We start from the raw sequence: 12,842 nt of genomic DNA, 5'->3' as shown, positions 1-12,842 counted from the left end.
ATAACTGCCTGTCGCAAAGCTTGTCTTAGCAATAGTATACCCTGCGTTACATATGTACAGGGTATAAAACGCAGGAAAGAAGGCCAAAAGTAAATAGCAACAATTTGTAAGTGAATTGTCGCCAGTCGCTGCGCACAAAACTATGCAACGAAGCAAAAACTCAACTTGAAACTTGCAGATACACAGCCAGAGAAATCACAGAAAAAGATGCAGAGCCACAGATACAGGCACAGCTAGAGATACAGATACAGCCACAGCTAGAGATACAGATACAGCTATAGATAGTATAACACTTATGCCTGCAGCTACAATTGCGTTGTAAATACTTGTACACATATCTGTGCCAAAGCCAGCTTAAGCTTTTATGATAGTCGTGGTGAAGAGGATGATGATGGTGGCTCTGTGGGGTAGGAGGGGAGGAGGGGGCACAGCTTGGCTATAAAAATGATAGCATTGATGGGTTGCAAGTCGTGGCAAGGCCACATGTCGAACACAATGCGCTGCCACAGTTTGGGGCAAAGCAATTTTCAATTGCTCCCTCGTCGACGGCCCAAACTTAAACTCGCCAAAGAGTGTGTGACTGCTCGTATGTGTGTGTGTGTGTGCGTGTGCTTTTTCATCTTGGGCATCAATAGACTCGTGCAGCCTCTGGCCACTGCTGCCCCTCTTACGCTTTGTAATTTGTTCTGAATGCCCATCGTTTCGGTCTCTATTTCGGGGCACTGCCCAACACTTGGCCAGGCCAACAGCATTTGGGCTGTTCCGCCGCAGGCACAGCCGCTCGCTTTGTTTATCCTCGAAGCCTGTTTGCTTCACTCTTAAATGCCGCTGGCAGCACATGTTTCGAAATGAACCTCTACAAAATGACTGCCGGACAGATTAAATACTTGGAATTTCAAACGCTTAAGGCCGAAGAAATTGAAAAGTGTTGCAATTCGTTTCATATAAGACGATTAACTTAAAGTTATTGATAATTGAGCAGGCATAAGTGATTGTTTGCAATGGGGTAAAGACATTATTGTTATAGATATTTTAATATAAATATTTTAGTTATTTTACAACACTAGCAAAATTGCCAAAGAACATTCATATGGTGCACTTCCAGCACTGCTATTTTCTGTACTAATAATACAAATCGTGTTTACAACACTAACTTATTTGATTTTCGTCATGTGTTGCCTTAGCAACACTGCCATTTTCTATACTTATACTTAAACACTAATTTATGTGAATTATTCTTTTTACAACACTAACTCATGTGGATTATCATAATGTGAAGTTTCCTCCAATACTACTCTATGCCTAGAAACAAGAACTTTTAGTCAAATATATCCCAACTGTTCATTTTTGAATAACCTTTTTCGTTATTATATAATGCCATATATTTATAATAATCTATCAATATATAAGTTTTATCTAAAATGCTCCTCTAATTGTTGTACACAGGCTTTGTCTCCGAGGACATTAACCCCGCCCCCAGGGCTAGGTGGGCCATAAAAAGGGCCCGGCTTTATCTAACATGTCATGTTTGCACGTAATTTATTGAGAATATTATTCGATTTGCGTTGTAAATGACTTTCATTGAACACACACACACACACACACCATGTACATACACATACATGCAGACCACACACACCACACACACACACACATGCAGACCACACACAAAAACAACAACAAGAGAGCCCACAACTGCGGTCGAAGTAGTCGCTGTTAACATGTTGTCGCACAATTATCAGAGACTACAGCATGGTTGGGTATATGGCACTGGAATGTGTTTTATTCCATACACACACAGCCCTTCTATCCCCTCTCTCTACTCGTTTTTAGGGGAGGGGAAGGGCCTTTGTTTGTTGTTAACAATGTAACAGCGTAATTGTTGTTGAAGCGAACCTTCGCGTGCCACGCCCACTGCTAGCCCGGGTTAATTGAATAATAGACAACGTTTATGTTTTATGTACTTACAACATATACACATGCATACAGTTATTGTTTATACATATATGTGTGTGTGCGTGTGTGTGTGTGTGCGCGCTTCTGTTATTATTTGTGATTTACTAATGTGCCCCTTGGGTGGCATTTGTCAATTGTTTAATGTGAAATAAAGATACACGTTAAAGACGTTATTAATTGATTATAAGAATAAGCTTTAGCTTAAAATCCGAAATATGCAAATGATACCCTGTAAAAGTGTGAATGGGTTAATAACAGGCTGAAGCAGATATGTCAAACATATTTAAATATGTTAAAATCAATTTAAATATTGAACTCTTCCTAAAAGTCTGAAATATACAAATGTATCAGGCTAAAGCAAGCAGATAGCTGAATTGATGTTGTGGCCTTGCTTAAGATCTGATATATTAAATAGTTTACCCTGCAAAATGTTGAGTAGATTTTTAACAAGTTAAAGACAGCAGGTATCTTAATAAAGGCATGTTGTATACCCTGTAAAATGTTGGTTTGGAAGGCAATCAGGTGTCTCAATTGTAGCCTATTTATATGCAAGAACTTCCTAGGTAAAGGAAGGAAACTTATTAAAATACTGTGCTTACTTAAAATCTAAAATATACCCTGTAAAGGTGTGTCTGGGTCAAAAACAAGCTTAAGTAATTGGACAATTTTCTGTCGTCTGTCTAAGCTTTATCTCGACTGGCATTCAATTATCTTGCGCTTCTTTAAAGGCTCTCTTTGCCTAATTATATATTTTTTTGTTCTTCATATAATCTTGTTTGCTTTTATAAATCAATTGAAAATATAAAATGGACCTAAATATATTTAGGTGCACTTTAAACTTCGGCTTTCATCTCAATTTTCAATCAGTTAAATGCTGTTTGGTTAATTCGAATTGACAACCCTGAGCGCAGCTCTCCCTCCTCTCGTCCTCGCTCCCTCTTTTTATGAGCCCCTCGATTGATGAGTTTTAAGTGTGCTGCAATTGTGTCTTTTTTATGGCCCATAAAAGACAAGGCAAAGTCATGGAGTTTCCCCTCATCTTTGGCTTTCAATCTTGTTGTGGGTACACACACGCACACAGCCGCCACGCCTCCAGCCCCCACATTTTGGTCGTCAATAATAACGTAAGCATTTGCCAAATCGCTTTAGAAATTTTTGCTTTCCTTTTTATTTTGGCCAAAGCACATTTTCCGGCTCGTCAAAGGCGACCTGCCCGAACCTTGCTTTCCTGACTTTTCTCTATGTGTCTCGAATTACGCTGGCTTCGTAGTCTACTTTTATCTGACTTTCCTGCTGCTTATACCCTAAACGAATTAGTATTGGCAAAAGAGGGTATGATGGACGGAAGGCGTCATTTGTGACCGATTAGAGTACATGTATATATATACTGGCTTGTTGCCATGATCTTGGACAAAAACCTAGAGAACTTTAAATATATATTTTCCTGCGCTCTGATATACATACACATACGTATGCAATTTTTAATCAATGTTCAAATGCAAAAAAGATCGGACCTAAGAGACCGATGTTAATCAAGAATGTTTTTGCCAAAGTCTTAAGGGCGAAGAGAGGAAAAATAAGTTACCTTTTTGCATAGGTATAAATAGAAGAATGTTAGAATGGTTTTACACATCAGCTTGACGTTGGGTACAGGGTATCTTCTAGTCGGCAACTTCCACCTAGCGCACACTTTTTTGTTCTTCTTTGACTTCCCTTGCTTTGCTGTCATTTTCTTATCAGCCTTGTAATCAGTACACAAGCGAAGTTCCACACCAGCTACAACTTGTTGGTAATATATCCCTTAGCTATCCTGACCGTGAATTCTCGGCCTGGTCAGCTGCTTCTTGGCCCACTTTTGCTCCATTGAAATATGCAAATACGCTTGTGATTTCTTGGGAAAAACTTTTCAATTGATTTTATGCGTAGAACTCAAATCCACATTTCAAGTTTGATTTTCCAATTGAATTTCAAATGGTGCTCCCCATTTTCTTTTTTTTTTTCTCGCATATCTTTATCCGCAAACTTTATGGAATCGAACATGAAATAATTAAATGTTGTGCGTTTATTGCGCAGTAGACAGAAAACTGCGACTACGCAGTGGCATACCCTGCAAAACGAAGTAATGGGGCATATATGTGACTTCAATTGTTTTGACTTGAAATTCCACAGTATTTGGAGTGCATCTTATGGTAAATGTTATTCTCTTTCCTCCTCCCTTTCTCTCGCTTATACTTTCTCTTTCTGTGCTTTTTTGATTAACTATGCAAATGAGCAAAAGGCAACTGTAAGACATGTTAATTATTTTATGCAGCGCAAAGGGTAGGGAACGATATTGACAGCTGAGTGGGGAGGAGAGCGGGGCAAAAGCTTAACAAGGCAGCGCTGATTGCATTTTGCAGCAGAAATTGCTAGCCTTAAAATATGAAACCCGTAGACCGTATGAAAAGGAAGCGAAGCTGAAAGTTAAAAAAATATCATGTATACGTAGCGTTAGCTGGCAGCTCGAAAATATCCTTTCATTAATTTAATTAAAGAGCAGCCAAGGCGCTCACAAAATGTGCAACACCAACAACAAAATGCCACTCGATGGAGATGAATTTAATTTGTGGGGCACATGCTTACTTACACACACAAACAAATCAATGTGGTTGTGCAGAGAAAATTGTAGACAGACAGTTTCTCGTGCAAATGCATTGCCCAATCGAATTTAAGCAGTTCTTAGTAAAATACAGTATTTTCTTTGAGACATGAAGAAGATAATTGATGAAAAATATAAAGAAAGAAGAATGTATAATAAATAAATTATAATTATGTCCACGAAAGAAATGTAATATTATTTTAGCTATTAGTGAAAGATATGCGATTTGTATACGCTATTCTGGCTACATGCTACATGTCAAATTTGGCCACTCTAGCGCTTATGACTTACGCGATTTGCTCAGAGAGTTTAAGCTTGTTATCGATTTTAATCGATTTCTTGGAAACTATTTCCAAATTTCAGGTCTCTAGCTCCTTTAGGTTCTGAGAAGGACACATTTTAAATTGCAGTTGTACTTGAACCAGCGTTTTTGCATTTGCTAGTTCAACCCGTCAACACCTTAACCAATCTCTTCATGATAATGAACCACATTTTCTTGAATCTAAACCAACTGAACATAATTCGTTAGCTTTATGCCAAGAGCTATTAAGCATGTGATTATCGTTCGGACCAAATGCTTTTGTTTGTGCAGATAAACGCAGCTTAAATGCTTACAGCATAATGCCCTGAAATGAAACCACAAACAGTTGTGGACCTGGTGCTGCGGCTGCCTTTTGTTTGGGCTCGTCGTCAGGCAATTTCGATGCACTCCAGCAATTATCTAGGCAGGAGAATGCACTGAGGAAGTGCGCATACGCCTTGTGGCCCAACCACAACCCCATGGCAAGCATGCATGAGTGAGGTTTGTGTGAGTGGGAGTGTGTGTATGTCTGCTTGTGTGCTGGTTCTTGCTGCAGCAAACTGCAGAGCGCGTTAAGTAGCTGCCAACAGAAGTTATAATCATGTTTATGATGATGGCAGCACGTGCCATACGCTGGGCATGTCAGAACACACATGGCTTATATGCATGTGTATGTTCATGGAAATTAGGGAAATCAATAAAAATGCTTCGGCTTTTCACTCTTCTAATGCGACCTCTCTAGTCAGCACCCTTGTTCTCTTTCTCTATACAGACTCGCAACGTTTCTATTACTAGCTCGTTCTTTTACTTAACCTATCTCTCACACTCTCTTTTACGTACCGCCCTTCTTTGCGATTCTCAAACATTTAAGTAGTGCCCCAACTATTGCTGTGCTTATCATTTTTTGCAATTATTTACATTTTCCCCTGATTTAGTAGCTGTCTCGCGCAACTTGATACAACTTTTAAAAGCGCTCGTTTCGCGAGATGTCAGGAGAGATGAAATATATAATTTTTGCGCCCATTTTCTGCATAGCTCGACGCTCTGCCACACGCCCACGTAAAATTTTTCTCTTAACTTGGCCTGCACAAATTGTTGTTGAAAACTTTTAATGCTCAGCGCGTTGAAAACTTTTCGACTAATTGCATTACAAGCGGAAACGTGCAATATTTATGAATGTGTATATGTGCGCACACACAGATACGCGCACACATACACGCACATAGATACACACACATACAGACTGCGTGTGAGTTGAGCTTAATTAACAGCAGGAACGACAGGCAGCTAACACGCTGCTCCTTGAGGCTGCCGGCAACTTGAGCTCATTGCTCAGCTTCCTGTTCACTTGTTCTGTTCATACCCTAAGCCCATTAAAAGAAGGCGAAAATAATGGATATGCCTAACTTGTGCGTCAATTTAAAGGCAGAAAATGATGTCAAATATTTGTCGATCTCAGAGACCGACAGAAAACCAGAATGATGCCAAGCAAAATTATAGGCCGATGTTAAGGGAAGCTACTGGGTATCTGCCAGTCGTACCCCCATCAGCAGTGTGCCCCTAATTGTTATTGTTATTGGCCAGAGCTCCAGCTATATAAACAGCTAGCAAGCTGAAGCGAGGCAATCAGAAGGCGGCCCTAATGAGCTGCACTGCTGATGGAACTTCCTTTCATTTGTGGCAGCAGCACTCGATACAGTTACCACTCTATATCTTCTATATGAGAGAGTATGTTCTGACTAATTGACTGTTTGGCTGATCAAAGCTAACGAGCTTTTGGGTCGAAAGTGAGCGATAGGATGGCATTTTTGAGGGTTCGGACTCCAAAAGAGGGTCAAGGGCGTTTGAGCAAATGTATGTAGAAAACATCAACTAAATTGCGGGCATATGCGATTTGCGCTTGTTGAGGGCTAGATATTTGAGCGTCGAACTAGCAGGAGAGAGCTCGCTGGGTCAAATATATATATGATATCTACATATGTTCACTTAAACTATTTTGATTGACAAAGAACAGGAAATAATAATAGAAAAATAATAACAATTGAAAAATAAACAACAATGGTTTTTAACATGTATTCCGTTTATTTTCATTATTTTATATTGTCTTATACATTTCTTGCCAGCTCTCAGCCAGAGGAATGTGAAAATTCAAGAGCTTCATTTATTTATCGATTAATCTTTTATAAAAATAGCTTTTAATTAGCCACTTATCGATTATAATCGGCAATTGGCTGGCTTAAAAACTTGTGCACACAACATTTTTGTGGCCGGCAACATCCCACAAGCATATAAATTAATAAAGTTATAAATTATTAATAAACATAACGTGAGCTTGGGCTTGGCTTGCCACATGCCACATGTGGCAGTCAGGCAGCTAATCGAAGCTGACATCGTCTTGGCAGCCTCTCTGCCGGGAGAGAGACAATGGGGCATGTCTGCTTGAATAGGTTTTTCTAATTAGTGCGTTTCTTGGCAAATGATCCTTGGGCTGCTTTGGAGGTCGCCTCTTTTATTTCGAGTGTATGAGTCCTTGTTGTGGCCCCTTGCATGTCCTGTGTGTGTTTTGTCGCCTGCAGCTGACTAAAACCGCACAAATTAAATCAATAAACCGCCCTTGCCCTTGCCCTTCGACACTTGGCATGGTCGCTGGACCACATTTATGTCCGGCTGTCCACTTGCTCCATTGGATGCACTTCTCTCCGGGCACGTGTGTCTGTTTCTGTGTGTGTGTGTGTGTGACTGTGTGTTTATGTGAGTGTCTGTGTATGTGCTTGTGGCAAAGGCAAATGGCTGCCCATCACCAGCATCATCTTTATACCCTTTCAATGGGCATTACACTATGCTGACAAAATGTATAACACATAGATGTTGACTTATCTCCATAAAAATATATATTTTAATTAATTTCAATTTTAATGCTGTCTTCATAAAGCTTGACATAGTTCACCCTTTTTAATAGACTTCACTCAACCAAGCTCTAATAAACTATGAACTCAATTCTTTAATAAAGATTTTATTTAATTTATAAAGCATTTTCAATGAACCTTTTAAGTATTTTATTTATAAGAGCTTTAGACAGACTCTTTTCGATGTATCTAATCTATGTGAACTCGTCTTTCTTAAAAGCTGTGTACCCGAAATTTGGTTCAGTTACCTTTCCTTGCTCTAGGTAATATATAAATAAGACTCGACCGAATTTGACTACTATATCTTATAGCTCTCATATGAAAGTTCAGTCTAAAATTAAATGTTTGTAGAAAATACTTGAATGCTTTTCAACATATCAGAGCTTTACTATGCTCTTTGCATTATTTAAGTCTTAAATTAAGTTTAATTCAGAAAACTATATATATTATAATATGTATTAGATATATATAAATATATATCTATGGGAGCACATTCTCGTGTAATTTAAATTTTTGCATGCCTCCAAGTGTATATAATTTTCGGCTAGTCGAGGACAACTATTTTTGTTTTTTACATATTTTCATCGATTCTCAAATCGGGTTTGTCTCTCGCTATTTCGTGTCGTTGCAGCTGGGCAATCAGGAGGCCACCTGGGTTGTGGCCGATTATATCGCCAGTTCGGGCAGCAATGAGCTGAGCGTCAGCAAGGGCCAGCAGGTTGAGATTATTGAGCCGCCCACAGCCAGTGAGCCGGACTTTTGTTTGGTCCGCCTTAATCCACAGCATGACGATTCGGCCGTACAAGAGGGACTCGTGCCCGTTGCCGTGCTCAAACCGCCGCCAGGCGCTCACAAGCAAGGTTCGTCGGGAGCAGCAGCAACAGCAGCTGCAGCAGTAGGTGCCGCACAGAAGTCCAACAACGACAATAGCATGCAGGATCAAGGTGAGTTCAAATTTTAAAAAAGAAATGGAAAAGAACGTAATAGAATAATCTGCATGAACTACTGCTTGTTCCACTTCAGGGAATCGCGGCAAGGCGGATGCATTGTCCTCGTCAACCAAGCGACGCGGCTTCAGTGGGTAAGTTTCTCACTTCTTTTCAAGTCTTTTAATATGCGCAAACAGATGTGTGTGTGTGTGTGTGTGTGTGTGTGTGTGTGTGTGTGTGTGTGTCAAAAGTCAAGTCACAACTTGGCCAACTTAACTTGGCTCTGGCATTCTTTCACAATGGCCTTTGGGCCACGTCACAATCTGAACCTGAACCTCAACTGAACTGCGCTCGCTGCTGACACTCTTAAGTGACTGTTGCATAATTTATCTGCTTGGCCATAAATAGCTAGTTGACTTTAATTCAAGGACTTTGCTGCTATCACGAAACAGCCTTGATTTAAATAATTAACAAGTGTCGCCCACGTCCCTTAAAGTAGATTAAAATGTCAAAAATGTAGGTTAGAGATTGCGGCTAAGAAATAAGGTAAGCTCGACACGTTTACCTGCTGTTCTTTAAGGAAATTCAGGTTTTCTGTAGTAGTAATCAGATTTTCCAATTTATATATTAATAATTCAAAATTGCTGCTAGATTTGAACTAGCGACCTCACGATTGTTAGTTTAACACTCAATTAACCTAGTCAAGAGGTTTTAATAAGGTTTGGTTATTAGTTCATGGTTTTCCCTCTAAAAAAATCTGACATTTAAACATGTGTCCAGATTTCCCACCCCCATAAGTCGGCCAAAAATCAACCGATTTTCATGAGGCTTAGCATTTTGTTCATGGTTTTACCTCTTAAAAAATCTGGCATTTAAATCTGAACACATATTTTTGGGTCGAAATTCATGTCAAAATCTTACCCCTAGGATTCATGGATAGACATGGGACGAAATTTCCCACTCCCATAACTTGGCCAAAAATCAACCGATTTTCATGAAACTTGGCATTTTGTTCATTGTTTTCCCTCTCAAACAATCTGGCATTTAAATCTGAAAACATATTTTTTGGCCGAAGTTCATGTCGAAACCTTACCTCTAGGATTCGTATATATAGATGGGTCGAAATTTCCCACCCCGATAACTCGGCCAAAAATCAACCGATTTTCATGAGGCTTAGCATTTTGTTCATGGTTTTCCCTCTCAAACAATCTGGCATTCAAATCTGAACACATAATTTTTGGTCGAAATTCATGTCCAAATCTTGCCCTAAGGATTCGTAGGTAGACATGGGTCGAAATTTCCCACCCCCATAACTCGGCCAAAAATCAACTGATTTTCAAGAAGTATATAGTGAGCCGCCACACTATTTAATAAAATCTGCTAAAATTCTTTGTGCAATTCTATTATCATAGCTGCCCAAGCTCCCCTGTTAGTTTCATAAGAGCTACAGACTTTATTTTGGCCAAGTTTATCAGGTGTTTGTGTGCGTGCAGGTAAACATAATCGCTATCAAACAACGTTGGTTGTCTCTGCTGGTCAGGGAATCAAAAAACCAATTGAAAAAGCATGTCATAAAATTTATCAGGCCTCTTACCCGTTTTTTCTGCGCTCAATGCGGCCCATAGAGCTCTCCGGACAGATAAGTAATTGCCGCATTTACGTAATTCGCGCATAGTATAAACTTCTCTGTAATATAGGGTGTATATAAATATGTGTGCTATGTATTATAATTTTATATCAGAGCAAGTCTGGCGTCGGGGATTTATCGTGCATTTGGCGGCTACTGCATATTTCTTTGTCAGCTTGTGCTTATGCGTCATTGGGGGCTAGTTGGACACATGAAATGTGGGATTATGCGAAGTTCCAGAAATTAACTTTTGCATTAAATTTTAAATGAGCTGGCACTTGAACTTGTTTTAATTATGCGAATATTACAAGGAAATTAAATTGAAAATAAGCTCCTCAATTATGTTGTCATCTTACAAGATAAAAAATTGCCAGTTTAATATTTTTATTTCTTATGAAAACCACAAATACTTTTTATATTTCCCAGCACACAACATTTAATCTCTTAAAGCCTTTGCCTTGAATACAAATTTTATTTTTTCAATAATTTCCCAGTATTTAATTGTCACGTCGTGCCTTGACTAACATTTTGCGCTTGGTCTAAAATCGCGTGTCGCGCGTCTCGGGTGCGAGCCATAAAGATATAAACCTATTACACTCAGCTCAAAGGCAACAACAATAACTATACAAATACTCGTAAAACCGAAAACGTAGAAAGAACTTTATTTATACATACCCTGTGTGCATAAAAATATGGAAACTGGGTATGCAAGAGATGTAGACATCTATGTAACAGAGAGCAAATGCTGCTGTTGTGTGCTTAAACTATATACATAAAAAAAACTTCAATTAAGTTTAAATACTGAGCTTGGTTCAATGTCACATTAAACTAAATTCAAGAAAGCTTAGCTAAATTTAATAACTGCTTAGAACAAATACCAAAAGAAAGCTACATACTAAATATTTCAGCCATCCTCTCTACGTAAATCTGTGTAATTTATTTGTGACCATATTGAACAAAGCTTTAGAATTGAGAGCAGCTAGCTAAAGACGAACTTTCCAGGGTATCTGCTAGTCGACTACTCACAGTTAATATGTATTTTTTTTTTCATTTTGAGAGCGCGAATTCGCTTAACTGTTGCTCACAGTTGGCTTTTATTTATTCTTTAGTTACTCTTTGTGTTGTGCACACTCTTTGAAGCAGCCCATAAAGCAACAAAAACAACGACTCAAGGGGCTGGACGGGGGTTGGTGGGTGATTTCTCCAGAAAGCGAAAGCCTGGCGAGCTGTAGAGCTTGCCCATGTTTTTGGTTGAGCTTGTGGCCTCAGTTGTTTGCGAAACGCCGGAACGAAACGTTACGTATACGCAGCGTGGAATGCAAAACGCGTTCGAAATTGTCTTAGATTGTTGTGAGATATTTCGTAAGCCTTATCAGTCATGTGTAACAACAACAATAGCTGCTCAGATAAGCAAATAAAAAATGGTGTGCATTTCGGCAACGGCAGTGCCACCCCAAACACAGATAATGATAATAACAATTTTGTGAACCAAGCCAAGCAAATGAAACGCTACTCGGCGATTCAAGAGCGGCCCAAACAACCGCAACCGCAACTCTTCAAGTCCATATCGCTGAACATCAATGGGAATGGACGACCCTATCACCAGCATTCAGTCCATGTGCATAACCAGAAGCAGCCGGGCTTTGCCTGTTTCTGTTGTGATCAGGAGGAGCCGGCGACGCCGACGCCGATGCCATGCATTGATGAGCACCGCAAAACTTGGTAAATGCAGCTCACATTTTTAGTCCCCTTGGACCACCTGAAAAGGCCGTTGGGTGCTTTGGGAAAAAGGGGTTTTGTGCAAATTTATGTAACAGGCAGCAGAAAGCATCTTCGACTCCGACCGCCGTGTCGATATAGACATTGCCTTTTGTCTGTACGGAATGTATAAACGCGTCGATCTCACAATCTTTAAGAACTAAAGACTTGACAATTTAAATATAGGTCCTCCCAGTGCCCGCGCAGTACGAGTTTGCTTTCGATAATCGATAACTTTCCTCTACTTCCAGAATATTATATAAAGATGAAGTTTTTTCATTTTTTAAGTAGTGCCAATTCCAAGAAGCTTTAGGCTATCTTCTAGTCGGGCACACCCTATTAGACCACCTTTTACTTGTTTTTTTTTCTAGTAGTGTTCGATTAGGCCCCCGTGAAAAAGCCAGTGCCCGTTCATTGTACATTTCAGCACAATGCATAGCCTTTGTTTGCTTTGCGCTAATCCAATCTCTGCGTTTGCCCTCACGTTCAATCAGATGCCCAAACTCATAGAAGTCGATTTGGAAGAGCAACAAAATGTTGCTCATATGCAGTCGCCCAACCCCCCTCCCCCCTTCCTTTCCCTTACATCGGCCCGATATCAGCTTTGAATTTATTTTGTTTTTCTTCATTATTTTTTTGGTTGTTTTGTTTTATTGTTGTTGTGCAATGATATCCAAAAAGTGACTAAGCATTAAAATCTTGGTGGACTCGTGTTGCGATATATATA

At 39.5% G+C, this 12,842-nt stretch overlaps 1 protein-coding gene across 3 annotated transcripts in view; it reads left to right on the top strand.

The window, feature by feature from the left end:
* The window catches only part of trio (trio Rho guanine nucleotide exchange factor), a 53,523-nt gene that overhangs the window by 22,251 nt on the left and 18,430 nt on the right, over positions 1-12,842 (top strand). For 2 of the 3 annotated variants that reach the window (XM_032435562.2, XM_032435563.2), the window contains 2 exons: positions 8,433-8,745; positions 8,825-8,882. In XM_032435562.2, coding sequence (XP_032291453.1) covers positions 8,433-8,745; positions 8,825-8,882 — 371 coding nt within the window. Of the gene's footprint in view, positions 1-8,432; positions 8,746-8,824; positions 8,883-11,660; positions 12,080-12,842 lie in introns of those variants that run through there. The other variant, XM_070207874.1, reaches the window with a different exon arrangement.

Source organism: Drosophila virilis, chromosome 3, assembly GCF_030788295.1.
Source record: "Drosophila virilis strain 15010-1051.87 chromosome 3, Dvir_AGI_RSII-ME, whole genome shotgun sequence".
NCBI lineage: Eukaryota > Metazoa > Arthropoda > Insecta > Diptera > Drosophilidae > Drosophila > Drosophila virilis.
The sequence above is the reverse complement of the archived record's forward strand: the minus strand, read 5'-3'. Positions and strand labels throughout refer to the sequence as shown.